Raw genomic sequence first — 17,487 nt, forward strand, 5'->3', positions numbered from 1 at the left:
GAGAATGTATGAAATTTTTCGACAAAATTAAAAAATTTCGAATCATACTAAAAAAATTATATTTGGCTGGGGGGGTCAATTACAAGCATTTTTGGTGAATAGATACACCCCCGAAATCCTACCCACTTTCTAGAAAAAAATTCGAGAATGTGTGAAATTTTTCGACAAAATTAAAAAATTTCCAATCATACTAAAAAAATTATATTTGGCTGCAGGGGTCAATTACAAGCATTTTTGGTCAATAGATACACCCCCGAAATCTTACCCGCTTTCTAGAAAAAAATTCGAGAATGTGTGAAATTTTTCGACAAAATTAAAAAATTTCGAATCATACTAAAAAAATTATATTTGGCTGCAGGGGTCAATTACAAGCATTTTTGGTCAATAGATACACCCCCGAAATCTTACCCGCTTTCTAGAAAAAAATTCGAGAATGTGTGAAATTTTTCGACAAAATTAAAAAATTTCGAATCATACTAAAAAAATTATATTTGGCTGGAGGGGTCAATTACAAGCATTTTTGGTGAATAAATATACCCCCGAATTCCTGCGCACTTTCGAGAAAAAAATTCAGTACGGGTGGAAGTTTAAACGTTAATAACTTTTTAACAAAGCCTCTATCAACAAATTGGTATTCTTGATTTTCGTTTTATTTTGGCCTCCAGAATTTTCCATTAAAATTTTTGCCAGGGGTGGCCGAACACCCCGTATACAAAGAGTAGATGATCGAGTATTTGTGAGAGAGTTAAAAGCATAACTCTCTAATAGCGAATGTGCTAAATGCTTCGTAATCGTTTGAGGACGTTTTTTTATTCAAAACACCAGTTTTCTTATAGAAACTACCACGCAAACGATGAGATCGTGAATATTAAAGAGTAAATTTAGGCAATAATTAATCTACAGCGTAAATTGTATGTGTGAATGAATAGTTTATAGGATCAGACAAGAGTTTGGGAGTGTGAAAGTGAAATAAAGAACCAAGAGTGGATTGTGTTATTTTATCCATAATTCTAACAAAGTACATCTGCGATTCTTAATTACCGTCCCGTGGTCGCGCGAAATTTCCTTCGATCGTCGTACCTCCCACACCTTCCCCGTCCGTCGATCCGCGTTACGTATCGACAACACGATACTTGTTGATTCGGTACGGTATCTGGGGTTACAGCGATCCGAGAAACACAATCTTGCAATCGCGAACGTTCACCGGAGGACGTTGTAACCAAATACGCCTGCGAGGCGATAGCCCGTGGAGGAGGTACGTATTGACCTCGGTGAACATTATAAGGAGCGATGTACAATACACAATGCCCTGGCGTTCTTCGATGCCGTGCGTCATCACGCGATACCGTTCTTACGCGGGTTTCATGCTAACGAAATGGATGACACCGGAACACGCCAAAACACGCTCCCGATAATTTTCCCCGTTTCGTGAGCGTATCCATAAACAACGCGTGCTCGAACCTTCCCAACCAGTCGCTTTGAATACGTAACGCTCCGAACTGCTGCGATTTATTAATAATCTTGCAGGGGAAAAAGTACAAAAATATCTCAAGATTTACTCCGCGATCGAAAATTCGTCCTTGTAACGCGGTGGAACTCCCCTATACGATTATCAGACAAATACGAGCGCAAATAGACGAAAAGATGAAACGTTCGACTGGTCGAGGACCCTTCCACGAAACTATACCAAACGTCATAAATTATTCAAGTTCGACAATTGGCTATGTAAATGTTATGCCTTATGTTCGGTGTTTCGAATGGATTCAGAGTATATTGCTCCTGGGGAAGCCTCTGTTCGCATTAGACTTACCTAAGCGTACGCTTAGTTTATTCTTATGAAATATTGTTCCCTTCCAGCGATTTTCCAGCGTGGAAACGAGTCTCTTTCTCGACAAGTCTTTCGCGAGCTTGTTAAGTTCTCGCTAAGATCGCGATAAACGCATTCTCGATCGCGATATCGGAGCCCTGAAACGTTACCGAAACTCGTTTCGCCTCCGGGATACCTTTTCCATGCACACTCTTGCAACGTCGAACGTCGCAGGCTCGAAATATGCTCGGAGTGGTCCGCGCGGGAAAGAATAGGATCGCCGTAGGCGCACAACAGGTCTCGGTTTTACGAAACTCGGGGCGTACAGGGCACCGATAATCGGATAATATCGTTAGCATATCACCGTGGGTGCTCGCGTTTAATAAAAGCGTCGGTATCGCAATCGCGGAACACGTAGCTGCGCGGGACGGTTATAATTAAAGTGTTTGTCTGTGGGAATTAGTCTCGCGCGGATTCTACCGCCTGGCCACGTGTGTCCTTTGTGTGTAACGCGCGTGCAGAGCAGCTGGAGCGACCAGTGCGGACTAAAGGGCGATCGTAACAGAGAGAGAGAGAAGGTGGCTGTAGATCGGGTCCCTCGGACGCTTGTATACGGCACTGTTGTGCCCTCGCAAAAACCAATAACCTCGGCAAACGTCGGGCACCGGTTGTTTATGGCCTAAAAGAGAGAACAAGAGGCGAAAAGGAAGAGAAGGACAGTGCCTGAAGGAAGAGTTGGCAGACGAAGAAGGAACGCCAGAGTGGGGGACGGGAAAAAGAAGACAGGCGCCGCTCTAGGGAAAAGGAAACACGTCGCTTCGAGTTCGAGAACGTTTCGTATACCTGCAACGGACTCACCGATGCCTTTAGGAACCCTTCGAACAATTAGGTCGTAACGCCGCCATCATCCGTGGCTACTCGCTTAACCCCTTTAAAATATCCACAATGGTGGTTCGCATTATATTCCTAACGTGACAAAAGCCAGTCGTGTTCGTAGTAAAATTAATTGCATTACGAATCTTACGGATGGCCGCTTCAAAATTTTTTTTGGAACAGAAATGTTTCTCTTATACAGGATGTTTAGGTCTGGGAAAAATTTTAATGGAAGATTCTAGAGGCTAAAATAAGACGAAAATCAAGAATATCGATTTGTTGGTTGAGGCTTCGTTAAAAAGTTGTTGAGAAATTAAATTAAAAAATTTCAAATCGTTATAAAAAAATTATTTTCGGATGCGGGGGTCAATTACAATCATTTTTGGTAAATAGACATACCCCTGAAATCCTATCCACTTTCGAGAAAAAAATTCGAGTAGGTACTGAAATTTTTACACGAAATTAAAAAATTTCAAATCATACTAAAAAAATTATATTTAGTCGCAGAGATCAATTACAAGCATTTTTGGTGAATAGACATACCTCTGAAATCCTACCCACTTTCGAGAAAAAAATTCGGAAAGGTGTGAAATTTTTCGACAAAATTAAAAAATTTCAAATCATACTAAAAAAATTATATTTAGTTGCAGGGGTCAATTACAAGCATTTTTGGTGAACAGACATACCCCCAAATTCCTACGCACTTTCGAGAAAAAAATTCTTTACCGAAAATCTAATGTGAGACCAGAAATGCTTCCCTGAAACATGCGAATCTTTGAAATGTCATAACTCTTGAACGGATTGGACGATTTTAATGTTTCAAAAGCCAAACAACGCGTATTTAGGCGAAGAATATGTAGGAATTCCAAAAATATTCGAAAAGTTGATCCTTGACCTCGCAAAATGAGAAAAACCCCATAAATATGGTCCAATTTTCAAACGACCATAACTCCTACAATAGTGAATATATTTCAATGAAACTTTTTCTGAAGTAGAGCTCACGGATACCTACAAAAAAGTACTAAACAGTTTTTCCATACAGCGTCAACTAAATTTATTAATAATTAAAAACAAATTTTCAAGAAGAATCGACAGAGGGTATGTATGTGCCTAAATTTTTCGGCGAAGAAAAAAATTTCAAATCGTTTTAGAAAAATTATTTTCGGTCACGGGGGTCAATTACAATAATTTTTTGTCAATAGACATACCACCGAAATCCTGCGCATTTTCGAGAAAAAAAATCCAGTACTGGCGGAACTTTAAATGTTAATAACTTTTTAACGAAGCCTCCATCAACAAATTAGTATTCTTGATTTTCGTCTTATTTTGGCCTCTAGAATCTCCCATTATAATTTTTCTCTGTGTTCTATAACTTGTTTGGATACGATTGGATGCAAAAGGTTGCACGCTAAGAAGGCGACTTAAAATACGCTCGATCGTTCTTTGCAGGGCAGTTTACCAGCACGAATAGTCGCACGATTGTCCTTTGGTTTCCGTGGAAATCGTAAACGCGACCCTCGTTAGGCGATACGTCAAAAATGGACGTGTCAACGCAACGCGTGGAACGAGTTAGTTCCAGTAACGCGATTTCCTCGGTCAAGATGCCAGATGGACGGGATAAGACGACAAAGTTGGAATTCCGTACGCAATTCGAGCATGTTTCTAGTGGATCAGCCGCTCGAGAAACCACCACGGGGCAATAGTCAAAATTGAAGTAGCAAGAATCCGGGAAATGCGACGGAACGGTGAACCCCGAGGAGAGAGTTTAAAACAAGAGAAATTGAAAATCGTACGTGTTTCACGCTTTGCGTTCGAAACTTTCGGTCTACGAGTTCGCGACGCTCCGAACTTTTGTCTTTTTTTTCGCTCGAGATCGCGAGATCGCGGCCGTTTCTAAACTTACGCTAAGCTTAATCGACGAGAGCGCGCGCGAACGCCTGCATAAAGTATACGCAAGTTGGAAAATAAATTTCGTAAACGACGAGTGGGAAAAGAAATTCGTACGTGTACGCGTCCACATTGTTCGGGGAAGAAAAGAGACCTTGGATGCTTGCAATGTATACTTTACACGGTTAGCGCGGGAAAAAAAGAAAAAGAACTGTTTACCTTGTCGACGTACCTCGGAAAAAGACGAAAGAATCAAGGCACGAGACGAACCAAGCAAAACATAAACGGACAGAGTTTGAGGAGCGGGCGTGCTTCGGGATCCAACGTAAAATAAACGGGTGCGCTCGTCAGAGGCGTTTGCTTCTACGATGATTTACCGTTTTACGCGCGTGTATGGGCATATGACTTCCGGTAGGCAGTAGGAGGCACGACTGGCCTGGCCTGCTTTTCTTTCTACGGCTAAATCAGAAGACGGGTTGTCGTTCCCTCGATGGATTTCCCCGCGCGTGTGTCCCGGTGCGTCTCGTCCACCGCCGCTCTTCGCTCTTCTCTCACACCACGCTACGCGTCATCGGCGGCCCGGTTAATACATTCGACGATCCACGTCAGAGTCAATGACATAACCGCCCGTCGGTTCGCCTTTCAGCAGCCTCGACATGTTTTCCTGTCCTTCCCGCTGCGTCCTCGATTCGACACGCTCCGATGTATCTGCGCGCTCTCCGCGTTTACGTTTCTATCGCGATCGGCCGCTCTCCGCTCCTGGTCGCGCGCGCGTAGCTCACTTTCGCCGGTAAGGAATCGCGCGTCGCGGCGACGCGAATTCTTTCGCACTCGAATTACCGATCGCGCTGGCTCGCTCGTGCGCGCGCCGCGCACCGCAAAACGCGACTTCAAACCGAAACGAGTTCCCCAAGTCCACGGAAGACACACGCCCCCTTCTCCAGCGTAGATCGTACCGGCGGTTGATTAATTAGCCGACCCCGCTCGGCGCGTCGTTAACGCCAATAGTCCGGACTCGAACAACGGACGATCGAAACGATCACAAGCGTACGCGTTCGAGCATCGCGTCACGGTTCCGTTCTTGCACACCGACCGCGACAGACGAACGAAACGACGACGCTCGACACTGCTGTTAAGACGTCGCAACGACATCGACGACTACCGGGGACCTCGATTGGAACCGAGCGATCACGATTCTTCCAATAGTTACACGCGATCGTCGACAGGGTTGAATTTCCGGCGAACAGGCACGACGACGGACGCGGCGAGACGCACGCCGGAAACAAACGATTCCACGTTCCCTCGCGTTTACGTTTGAAAATCGAGGTTGCTGGCGTACGCGACCAAGCGTCGAAGGATACGAGTAAAGGCGCACGTCACTTTCAGAACCGGTCACATCGCCGACGAGACGGCACCGCGAACACCAAGAAACCGAACAACCAACAACCGCGACGTCACGAGTCGTACTAACTTGACTAGCGGCTCGTCCGGCCCGATGGACCTATCGCGAACGATGGGAAGCGGCGCTGGATGCCAGACGCGAGGGGTGAGACTCTCGACGACCGAGCGTGGCGCCATCCACGGTCGCCTATCCAAGCATCGAACGTTCTCGTTCGCCTTTATCGACACACGCGTAATCTAAAATGTTACACACAGATGTAAACAATAATTGTTTATTTAACGGGTTGATGCCCCTTTGTGTATATTTAAAATGAGATGGGAAAGATTCCCGAGTATCTCTGGTACTCGTCTATATTCTCGAAGATAAATTAATCTTTCGCGAGAATAAAAAAGAGGAACGGGAATCGCACAACGATATCCGCTTTGATTTGCGTCCAATGAAACGAACGCCAGAGAGGATACGCCGGGATATCGTTGATGCTCTATCATTTATTCCATCTTCCTTGTACGCTTTAATTCGTAGGAACGAAAGGTTTTTATCCGTTCGGTATATTGCGGCGCAATCACATTATGCGTCTCGTTTCGCGGGGAACGTCGAGAAAGCAAAGACCGTGAAAAGGGAGAGACTTATAAAGATACAAAACGGGATTACCTTATCAGTCTTATTCTCCGAAACAATCAAGACGTCCGCTCTGAATTTCATCCCCGTGGCCCGTTCTTCCTTCGGAAGTTCCCGACTTCTTTCGCTCCCCGAACATTATCGCGGCCGGAATAACTGGCGAGAAGCAGAGAGGACCGAGTATACATCATCCCTCTCGGCCGACTCCGCCCGGCCGTATCTCGATTATGGTATTGCTGTCCCCCGGAAGCATCGGTAAACGAAAGATATACGACGGCTCCGCGCTAGACAGCACGGGGAAAAAGTTTTATCTGCCGTTTCAGAAAATATCAATAACTGATCCCCCGAACAGTTTCTATTCGAACATGGAAATATACGGACAGAGAAGACCGAGTCCGCTTCCGTTTCCCCCTCCGCGGGAATGCCATACGGAACGTGCCCGAGCGTATCCCCTTTTCAAATCGGAATGCACCGGTATCGCGTAGACGCTCAGGAACTACCCCATTCCGAAAGATGGCACGTGTCGTTGCCAGCGTGGATTTACTGGTTAGAATCCGTTTCGAGGCGAATCCGGAAGACCGAGCGTCGGTCCTCGTCTCGTAGTTACTCTTCGGTTACGCGATTAATCCGAGCGAAGCCGGCTAGAGAGATCGTCGTTACGAGTGAATTCGAGTACCCGGTGACACTTGTCAGACGAAATCGAGGTCGAGCTGTTAAATTATGAATCCGCGAATCGGAGCGTGAACTTTCGAGCACGCCGACGAATACTTTGCATCCCTTCCCCCCCCCCCCCCCCGTTCGGCGACCACGGCTCTCAGGGTTAAAAAACAAATCGGCCGAACCGATCGCTCGAAACATTTCCGACCGTTCGTCGTCCGATCGCTGAACAAAGGGGAAAGTTTAATTAGGCTTCCGCGCGTGGTCCCGAGTACCGGTGCATTATGTCAAAGTTACGAGTACAGAAGCGAACGGAAAACGCGGAACAGTCGTCGTCTCCCGTCGAGCATCGGGTATTCCATAATTACGCCGCTCAAAATCGAGTCGATCGCGTTGTTCGAAGCCAGTTAGGAAAAAGGTTTGCTATTCGAATACCTACTTTGCGACAGAGAGATATAAAGAAGAAAAAATGGCGATTGCTTGCGTACCCGAGCCAATGGAAACAACACGTTTATTACCGGCGGGCGAATTACGTTCCCGGTACTCGCGGCGGATTTCTTTTCCGATGTCAAACGATGATTTCATGGAGGAAGATGGTAATGCGAAGAGAGCAACTGCGGCGGAAAACGAAGACAGGAAAAGGGCCAACTGCAGTATGGTGCCTCGCCGTTCGAGATTTATCGAAGCCGAACACCGATGCATTAGCGACGGAAGAGCGCGGAAACGAGATGAAGGTAACGAAGCGAGGGAGGAAAATCGACGAAGGTGCCGAAGAGAGGAGGCATCGACCAACCCCACCACCCTTAACCGCTCTCTCCCTCTTCTTAATGCCGAGGAGGTCCCTCGAGACGTGTAACGAATCAATTGAGATCAGACGTTCGCGCGCGCGCGAGACTTTGAGTTCGAGTAACTCGATGAATCGAAACGAATGCGAGTCGACCGTGAATCGGTTCGTCCTACGCGTCTTTTTGGGTGTTCTCGAGCACTCGATACGATGTACGCGTACGTAAACGTCGTCTTACCTATTTAAAATCGCATTCTTCGCAACCGGTCTTCCTCCGGACGTCGACCCGAATTTGGAGTACTGTAATATTCAACAAATAATAAAGTCTGTGCTAGCGTCTACAAATGTGAAAAACTATCGTAAATAAAACCTTAAAAATCGCTCTGCAGACGACAGGATTGCTACTTTTTTCTGAACATCCGATGAGCTGGGAAAACAAAACCTGTTGCATTAGCGACGCTACGCTTATGCAGTTGTGTTTATCAACCTGTCGTCTATCCCCGTCCACTTCGGTTGGCCGTTTCAATCGTTGCTGATAATGTAGCGGGCGTGTAAACATGCCTAATACGATCCACGTCCTCGCCAAGTGCCGATGTTCGACCTGTAATTTAGTTTCTCTAAGTTGACGGACTCGACGCGACCCAAACTCATCGGAGAATGATGTATTATAAGTTTCGTACGAGTCTCGACGAGTGATTTTCACGCATGAATTCCATAAAGTAGGCGACGGCGGTTTATCGGTAACAAATACCCGTAGATCCGTCTTTATTAATAATTTTGTACAAACGTGGAACGTGCAATGGAACATTTCTTGAAATCGCAGATAGTTCCACAGCACTATTTATTCCCCTGCAAACTTTGCACCTTCCTCGGGAGCGTTTTTAGTTATCGCGAACGAAATACTTTCAGAAAAATATAAGAACGATATCACTGACTTCACTGTTGCTTCTCATTTTCGGACGCTGATAGAACTCACTGAGAACGAATGAAATTATTTCATTGTTTCTGCTTTGCTGTATTTTATATTAAACATGTAAAAAAAGTGAGAAAATTTTGAAAATCGTTCGAATCATTTCGTCTCCTCGTTTATAATATCCTGCAGGCGCATCACGATACGCGACACGTACTCCTGGAGCATCGTTTGGCTCGCCTTTCCTACGTCTATCACTTCCTCGTGATTCGTTTCGTTGTGGTTCCCGTACTCCATGATGCACTTATTCGTGATCAAGCTGAAGGCGAAAACCTCCAGGTCACAGTGTTTGGCAGTGATTACTTCGTGAACGGTGGACATACCTAAAAATATAGACAAATATCGAGCTGATCCGAGGTTTTAACCTTTTAAAACCTTGGTACTAACCGACGGCGTCGACGCCGATCATTTTCAGCATCCTCACTTCCGCGACGGTCTCGAAATTCGGCCCACCCAGGCACGTGTAGACGCCTTTGTGTACAATGTCGGCGATGCCCATCTCGTCCGCTACTTGTTGGCCTATTTCTAAAAGATACTTGTTGTAGGCATGGTTCATGGGTAGGAACCTCGGACCGAATCTGAAAAACGAACAAATGGGACTCGATGAAAGAGTGTTCAAAACGGTGGACGGAATTTTCACGGGATCCCGCCTCTAAGAAAACAATCCTCGAGTAGAAAAACCGGCAACCGTGTTTCACGGACCCCATTAATGCATAGGATTGGCAACGAAGGGAAAGGAAAAAGGGGGATGGACAATCAAGAAGCCAATTTTCGTTGGCTGCCGGATGAAAGGTCAACGTAAGCTCGACTGAAAACGAACGAGACGAGAAAGCAGATACGGAAGATCGAATGAATGGGAAAGAAATAAAAAGAAGGGAAACGCGGGAAGCTAGAGGGAAATTCTTGCGTAAATACATCGATCAGATTCTTTATGTCGTCGGGTAAATAGTTCATCAATCCGATTCAAGGGGTTGTTCCGACGGAATAGATTAATTTTATTCGGTAGCTTCGCGATCCGCGAGCAAGCGTCGTCCAAGACTTTCCTTCCGGAAACGAACCCGAAAGCCTTTGTCGAGCTGAAGCGGATTCGAATTCATTGCCGTTCACGCCATGAATCTCACCCGGGCTGTCTCGTTTTTTTATTTTTTATTCTTATTTTCCCGTTTCTAGCTTGTCCCTTTCGATTCATCGCACTCGAATCCTCTTCGGCTGTTCGTCGATTCGCTCGAACGCGATCGGAGCACGACGCTAATTTCTGGCCCGTCGCGACGACGCTTTGATCGCTTTGCTCGTCCCCGGACGTGAAAATTGGAAATCGAGAGGAGGGTAAAGGAGGCCCGGAACAGCTCGAGAAAGAAGCCTCGTTGTACGACGCGGATGAATGGAGTAACGCGAGAACTGTTTCATAACGCGACACGGACAGGGAGAACAGGAAGAAGATACCTGTCGTCGTTGGGTCCATGAAGCGGGTTATTCCCCGCAAAACCCATCATGTTCACGTGATCCTTCACCATCATAATGTCGCCAACCTTGTACGTGGGATTTAGACCTCCCGCCGCGTTTGTCGCAATCAGATGGGTCACGCCCACGAGCTTCATAACTCTTACTGGCATCGAGCACTGTCCGTGGAAATGAGAGAACAATAAGCATTTGGTATTCCCAATTTTCCCAAATTTACAGCGAGTTATCTTTTTTATTATAAACGTTTACGAAATTAAAAAAAGCAGATGTAACGAGTTTTGGGCATGCCTTTATCGCCTTATATTAAATATAAGTCTGTGATTTAAAAAAAAAAAAAAAAAGAGGATCGCAATTATTGCGAGCGTACATACCTTCCAGAGCGGATAACCTTCGTAATGATGAAACCTCCCTTGCATACACATGACCGGAACACCCTGGAGATAACCGAAGACCATCTGACCTGCGTGACCCTTGACAGTCGATACAGGAAAATGGGGGATTTTTTCATAAGAGAAGGCCTGCTTGTCGTCGAGCATGTCCGCCAGCGAACCTGGACACAACTCATTTTGTACAATTGTTTCTGTATGGGAATAAGAAAACGCATAAACTAGCGATACATGTGCAACGAGACCCAATACCAACGACAACAATAAGCAGTTCAGCGTGTATCGAAGCGAGCGGACGTGCAGTTTACCAAAGCTATCGGGGATGAAACATCGCTAACCTATTCCAGAGCCGCATATTATTCCAATCCTCGGCCTGATTCTGATGCGGTCTAAGAAATACTGTGCCGTTTCCTGCAGTGACTCGAACGTGTACCTAAAACGTTTTTTTAACTAAATAAAATAAAATTTTATTTTAGCTTTCGCTCGCCTTTCATTTACAAAATTGCAAGATCGTACAATTAAATCTCTGTCCTCGCCCTGATCAATATTTTCTAAATGCAATTTCTACGCTCTGGCCAAATTTGCATAGCGTATCAAACCGGCTATTTTGTGCATTCTACCTACCGAGAGTTAGGTACCGGTCGAGTTTTAAATTTCAAGTGCCTCGAATATTATGGAATCTAGGGTTGCCAGGCGAGCAGAACTTCTCGGAATTTCTCCTGGAAAAGCAGGAGTGGGGGAATGGGGAATAACACGCGGCGCGCGTAAATGAGGATGATGACATCTTTGCAGAGACGGCGGAACACGTCGAGTTGTTTCATCATTCGACTTTGTATAAATAGCACAGTTACATACAATATTATTGGGGGAGTAACTTTGACAGAAGGATAATAAATGTATAAAATGTATACAAAACAGAGTATATTTGCAAAAGTACACAAAAAGAAGAGTAAATACTCAAAATAGATGTTACCCACAGATATACCATACAATACAATACAATAACAATTACTTTCACTCTCTCCACCTTCACCTGTTGCAACATCTGAAAGCAGAATAATCTATTTCTTAGTTTTGTTCTGTCAATATCCACATAAATTAATAAGTGTTATAGTATTCTTAAATATAGATGTATTACCTCTTTCCAAAAGCCAATACAACTTGACTGTGACATTACAGTTTTTTCTTTACCTAAAAAGTAGAGTGCTAGCCTACACCACTTACCTTTGACTTTACCAACATACTTTCCAATGTGTGTTTCTGGAGAAGTAGGAATAGATTTTATAGAGAAACTTATTAATATTTTTCAGCACTTGTTTCGCTGCATGATTTGTATTGAAATATATACAATAACACATGCATTGAAGAACACATATTTCTTTATTCGCTTGTGGGAATCAAGATTCTGTCATTTTGATATCTCTTTTTAAGAGTAACACTCACAATTTTCACATTTGTGTTATACATACTACTATCACCATGCTTGAGAAGCTGACTTTTGCCAACAACAAGAATAATATCTTTGTCCACTCTTTTCACCCAAGTGCCTAGAGCTGGATCACAAAACCACTTGTTGCTAAATGGTTACCTTCTAATGGTTCTTTTCTTTGGAAGACCCACGCTGCTACACTGCCTATTTATAAAATATCTATTATTATTCATTATTCATACTACAATAATGTATTTATACATACCAAAAGAGTTCATAATCTCGCTCGTAACTAAGAATTTTCGATGTGAATCCTTGAATTGTATCGATATAAAAGTATTAAATGACTTACCAGATTGGGCACCCATATTGCACTTCCAAAATACAAAACAAACTATAAAATCTCACAAAATACACAAACCATTAGTACTCAAAAGCATCTCAAACAGAGTGACTAACATGGCGTCCCCGCGACCCACGCTACACTGTCGCGCTACACTACCGCGCATGCGCCGGACGCGGACGAGGTAATTTCCCCACTCCTACCCCTATTTTCAAAATACAGTTATAAAAGTTCTGCTCAAGAGTAGTTTAGTAGAATATATTTGCACTGAAAGCATATATTCATATAGATTTATGTTTAGTTTGCCTATTATTGAAATTAATTTGAGTCTACCTGTAGTAAATGAGAATGCTCAGATCTCGAAAACTTTGGAAGAGCAAACCGAGGACATTACAGTACTATTACAGACATTTGAGTATTCTTTATTCGATTATACAACTATTTTCGATATAACAAAACAATACGACCACCAGTGCGACTGCACAGAATTGCGAAATCACGGCGAGTAAACCTGGTCTGCTGTTATCTCGTACGATAGCAAAAGAATACACAAGAAGAGAGTTCTTGGAGAAACCTAGCAGTATGGATTTTAATTTACCTGTGTTAAGAAGGGAGTTCAATTAGTAGAGTTTGCCTTTAAAGTTATCTACGAAGTATGCCCAGAAAAATGTACACGCGCAAACTGTAAGTCGCCCTAAGCCCGCTAGGCAAGGATCACATAAATAAATAATAACGAATATGTAAAAGAAAGTATTTTCGAACTCGAAGCATGGACGAGGTCCAATTGCTTTGGTAAATTTCCAGAGAATGATCCGACAATCGCGACAATGAGACGGAGAGCTCGCCACGAGGATCGGAATGCGGTGCCGTAAGGGACATCGAACAATAACTCGTCGAATACGGTTGAATATGCATTCCCGTCGCCGATCTAGCCAGTCTGAGTCTGAATCCGCGGTATTCAGACGCGTGTCTGAGAATCGGTTCGGGCGGGCGTCTCGCGGAGGAGTTATGATATAGCCGCGGGTATGCCAAACGTCATTAGACCAACCGCATTCGCGGATGCTCCATCGTAAAACGGGATTGTACGGTCCCCGTTATGAATGGCAAATGCGAGGTCGACGATTATTATAACGACGTGAATGCGCATCGCTCGGAGGCATAGCGTGGATTCAATGACGGCCTCCGCGAATCTGGCTAGAATATCGCCGGCTCTAATCTCGAATACGGATGCGCGCCGCGGTCCGAAACGCTCGCAGCGTCTTCCTTCTACGGATTTAATCGTTCCGCGACACTTTGCGTCGCGGTCGCGGATACGAACGGCGCATCGACGCTTTAAACGTCCGCCGTTTATCCGCGTCGAAGATCGATACGCTTTTTTCCCCCCCTGTACGCGATGACCCGCCTGTTTCGCGAAACGATACGACGCCGCTCAGGTGAAGTGCGCGCCGCTTTCAGGTACCGCGTCCCATTTTCTCATCGCACGTTTCGCCAAGTGGATAAGAGCGCGGCGGAAAAGTCTCCGGGATACGGGGAATATCGAGCGCGCGTTTCAAGCGAAACTTTTCCCCGTTCTTGCAAAAAGTTTAATGTCACTCTGGATTTCTATGCGCCGATTCGAGCGCGAACGACGGACCGGGGGAAGAACGGGACGCGACGGAAGGAAGAGTCGAAGCAGAGTGCGCGGTAAATATTAAATGTATCGAGTAAAAATTCATCCCGGGCAAGCGAAACGGTGAACGTAACACGGAGAATAAAATAGACGATCGATATAGCCGAACGCAAAGTACCGTAATTAAATAAAAAATACTTCCGTGTCGTTCGATCGGGCCGCAATTTTCGCGCCGTTTCGGAGCTCCGGCGGGCCGTGCACGGAGGGGTTAATAGCACAACGAGAAACAGCGGAGTGTCGGAGTAACACTCGAGCTACAGAGAGCATCCGTAGCTTTGACGATAGCGATGTTGTTATGAAACGGATTACGAAACTGCAAAAAAAATTTGTCGTCGGCCGATGATAAATCGACGATTACAAGTTCCCTCTTTCTCTTCCTATTATATTGGAACGTTACTTTCAGCATCGATGTTTTTAACTTTTCGTTCGCGTATTTTCCTTATTAAATGCAACAGTTTCGTCGAATATTTTATAGAATCGTGCGGCGATATTTAACTCTCTCGATACGGCAAGCTTATTCGCGAAGACAAAGCGTGTACATTATTGGTTTATTACGCAAGTTGTATTGGAATTAGAAATAAGTGGGTGATTATAGTCACCGTTAGAATATAACGAGCATGCAATTGATAATTGTAATCACTGTTAGTATTGATAGGATTAAATGTCGTGTCGTCGATACGAAGAAATTGTTCGAAAAATTGTAGATTGAAAACTTGAACATAACTTGCAGTTAATAAATATCATCGGATCGGCGGTAACTCGATAGTAGACCATTAACTTTTGTAATTAGCTAGCGAATAACGCGCGGCTGCGGTGCACAAAGAGGGTCAGAAAAGTTCTGAGCAATTAGTTGTGTTTGGAAATTTCATACGCATTCTGGAGGATTCCTAATATGTATTCAGCTACTAGCCAGTCTGCTAGCAGTGCCAAACTCTTTCGACGTTAATGAGTTCGCAGAAAAGCAACGAACTGTAAATGGATTGACGTTTCACTGTAATTCCGCGAGCTCCATTCGCCTATGGAACAGTCTGGCGAGAATCAAGATGTAGCGCTAATAGAAATAATTACATATAATAAACATTATTGTACTTTAACGGTCCTCTTCCAACGCGACGAGACTCAATGAAAACATTCGACGCGCGTTATCGTTTCAACCGTACACATCAACAAAGAAGCATGCTTAGTTCGGACTGGGTGTATATAAAAATGTTGAGTTTCCATGCAATCAACTTACGAGTCATATTGATGTTTAAGGACCGTGTGTAAGAATTCATCATCCGTGGATCGCTTGATCGGCCGGTAATGGTTGTTGCTGTTGACGATGTCGGGTTCTGTGAAAGCCATTGTTCCACCAGCGCCGATCGAGCCAGTAGGAAGTGTCGCACCACGTTGAATCCGCGCGAAAGGAATGAAAAATAAAAGGGGGAGAACTCGTTAACGGTCGGTCAACGCGCGCGATACAACGTTCCGTATCGTAGATTTTACGAAACTCTACGGACAGTGAGCTGCAGCTCCAATCGCTTGGCTGTTTTATACGAAACTCAGCGCAACGGAAAAAATATGTGCTCACACGAACTGGCCAATCGTTTCGGACGAATACACTAGCCCTCCTCCAATCCTCACGGAGTTCAAGATGGTGGGGAAGTCGGTGAAAGGTAGGGGCTCGCGATGATAACACATTACGGACTAAATGCTCCAATTGACACTGCTAACAGTGCACTGTTATTTATTTCACACGACAATATCGCTATCGACGATAGCTGTTTCTTGAATATTTCACCGATCGCTTATTCGCGAAGCTTTCTTACTTTAATCCACCGTATTCCTCCTTTATCTTATCTCCAAAGGTTACTTATACGAACATGAGCAATTATTCGAATATTTGCAACTTGGACGATTGATCTTACCACGCGTGACAGCTCCGATGCATGGGCACGTGAGTTCCTCAACGCGTTGACGTCATCGGGACGATGTTTCGACACGCGTACGAAGGACGCACAGTGGGGTGTTTACCTCGAAAAGACGACCAAATGTCGGATTCAAACATCCCTGTTCTAATATAGGTTCGTTATAAAGTTTGTAATATAGGTTCACTATAAAACAATAAATGGTTATTACCGTAGAGGGGCCTTGCGTATCCAGTAGCACAGTGGAATATGGCTGATAGACTGTGAGCTGGAGTAAGGATGTAAACACTGACAGTATATGTATGTGGGCGTACGCTCTCTGGAGCAATTAACTTTCAAACGGAGCAGGCATATTTCACAATTTTCTCTTCTCATTCACAGTGTGCTCTAACCAATAACTAACGATGGGATTTGAAGTTTTGAGAGTCTCTCGCTTCAACAAAGGGTTAATAGCGTTTTATCAATTTATTTTAAGACAAAATCACGTATACGCATCATCCGTACCTCTTCAAAGAATCTGAATGATGCGTATGCGTGTCACCTGGCGCCAGTGTGTTAATTACATCACACGCTCATACTGTCTTTGTAAAACTCGTACACCTTGCTTGGCTAATAAGTAGGAAGTTCGGTTGGCTTTCTCTCGGCGAACAGCACTCGCCTGAAAAAGTAAATCTGTTGTTTTAGATTAGATATTTCGTTATTACGCAATAGCGTCCCCTTTATTCCCGTTCCGTTGTTACAATTCGAACCTGTTGCTCTCCGAGATAATTTCAAGTTCTTTCGTTATCGACGTCGCTGTGATCTTTGTAATTACAAAATTATCGCCGACGAGCTCTCAACTCTGAGGATCCAATTTTCGTCGAACCGCCTTCGCAAAAGTATCCGTCGTTCCTGCAAAGAATACCTTTATTAATATTTTATAAACCTGTATAATAATTTTTAGTCTTTTACACACTAGTGTTTCGAAATCGTGCGACAGAAAGCTTGCGTTGCATAGAACGAATCAAACTGTTGCTGCTGACTTTTCACGCTGAAAAGAAAACAATTAATTCTCAAGTTGATACATAAAATAAATACTAAGACAAATTTTAAGTTGCGTAGGTTTTGGTCTGGCAGTCAATTCCAAGGCAGATTTACTTTCCGGTGATGGCGCGGGCCAATTTGAAAGCATGTGAATTTTGGATAGCACATATTGCCCCGTGTAACGAGTCGAACATGACGCAATGTGCGATCAAATCTGACAACATTGTTTAAATCAGATGTTGCTTAATCCGATGTCGAAGAAAAACAAAAC

General features: G+C 44.3%; 2 protein-coding genes and 1 long non-coding RNA gene across 8 annotated transcripts in view; all 3 read right to left on the minus strand.

Moving 5' to 3' along the window:
* The window catches only part of Syn1 (Syntrophin-like 1), a 467,877-nt gene extending 459,101 nt beyond the window's left edge, over nt 1-8,776 (minus strand). The window contains exons 1-4 of one of the 4 annotated variants that reach the window (XM_076783677.1): nt 8,709-8,776; nt 8,399-8,629; nt 8,267-8,328; nt 6,621-6,871 (exon numbers count right to left, since the gene is read on the minus strand). In XM_076783677.1, coding sequence (XP_076639792.1) covers nt 6,621-6,671 — 51 coding nt within the window. In that variant the 5' untranslated portion in view covers nt 6,672-6,871; nt 8,267-8,328; nt 8,399-8,629; nt 8,709-8,776. Of the gene's footprint in view, nt 1-4,786; nt 6,142-6,620; nt 6,872-8,266; nt 8,329-8,398; nt 8,630-8,708 lie in introns of those variants that run through there. The other 3 variants (XM_076783678.1, XM_076783680.1, XM_076783679.1) reach the window with 3 other exon arrangements.
* A 7-nt stretch (nt 8,777-8,783) lies between these two features.
* Nucleotides 8,784-15,836, minus strand: LOC143351779 (purine nucleoside phosphorylase). 2 transcript variants are annotated; one of them, XM_076783683.1, is made up of 6 exons: nt 15,521-15,836; nt 11,184-11,278; nt 10,831-11,009; nt 10,442-10,617; nt 9,386-9,576; nt 8,784-9,321 (listed from the first exon to the last, which is right to left on the minus strand). In XM_076783683.1, the coding sequence occupies exons 1-6, from the start codon at nt 15,628-15,630 to the stop codon at nt 9,098-9,100; spliced, it is 975 nt and encodes a 324-aa protein (XP_076639798.1). In that variant the 5' UTR covers nt 15,631-15,836; the 3' UTR covers nt 8,784-9,097. The 2 variants fall into 2 exon arrangements, with proteins under 2 accessions (XP_076639798.1, XP_076639797.1); XM_076783682.1 differs by having other exon boundaries at nt 10,831-11,039.
* Nucleotides 15,837-16,222: 386 nt separating this feature from the next.
* LOC143350830 (uncharacterized) lies at nt 16,223-17,487 on the minus strand. 2 transcript variants are annotated; one of them, XR_013081288.1, is made up of 3 exons: nt 16,943-17,487; nt 16,405-16,851; nt 16,223-16,340 (listed from the first exon to the last, which is right to left on the minus strand). It is a non-coding gene; the product is annotated as an uncharacterized LOC143350830 (long non-coding RNA). The 2 variants fall into 2 exon arrangements; XR_013081282.1 differs by having other exon boundaries at nt 16,405-16,865.

This window comes from Colletes latitarsis, chromosome 2 (assembly GCF_051014445.1).
Source record: "Colletes latitarsis isolate SP2378_abdomen chromosome 2, iyColLati1, whole genome shotgun sequence".
NCBI classification, from domain to species: domain Eukaryota; kingdom Metazoa; phylum Arthropoda; class Insecta; order Hymenoptera; family Colletidae; genus Colletes; species Colletes latitarsis.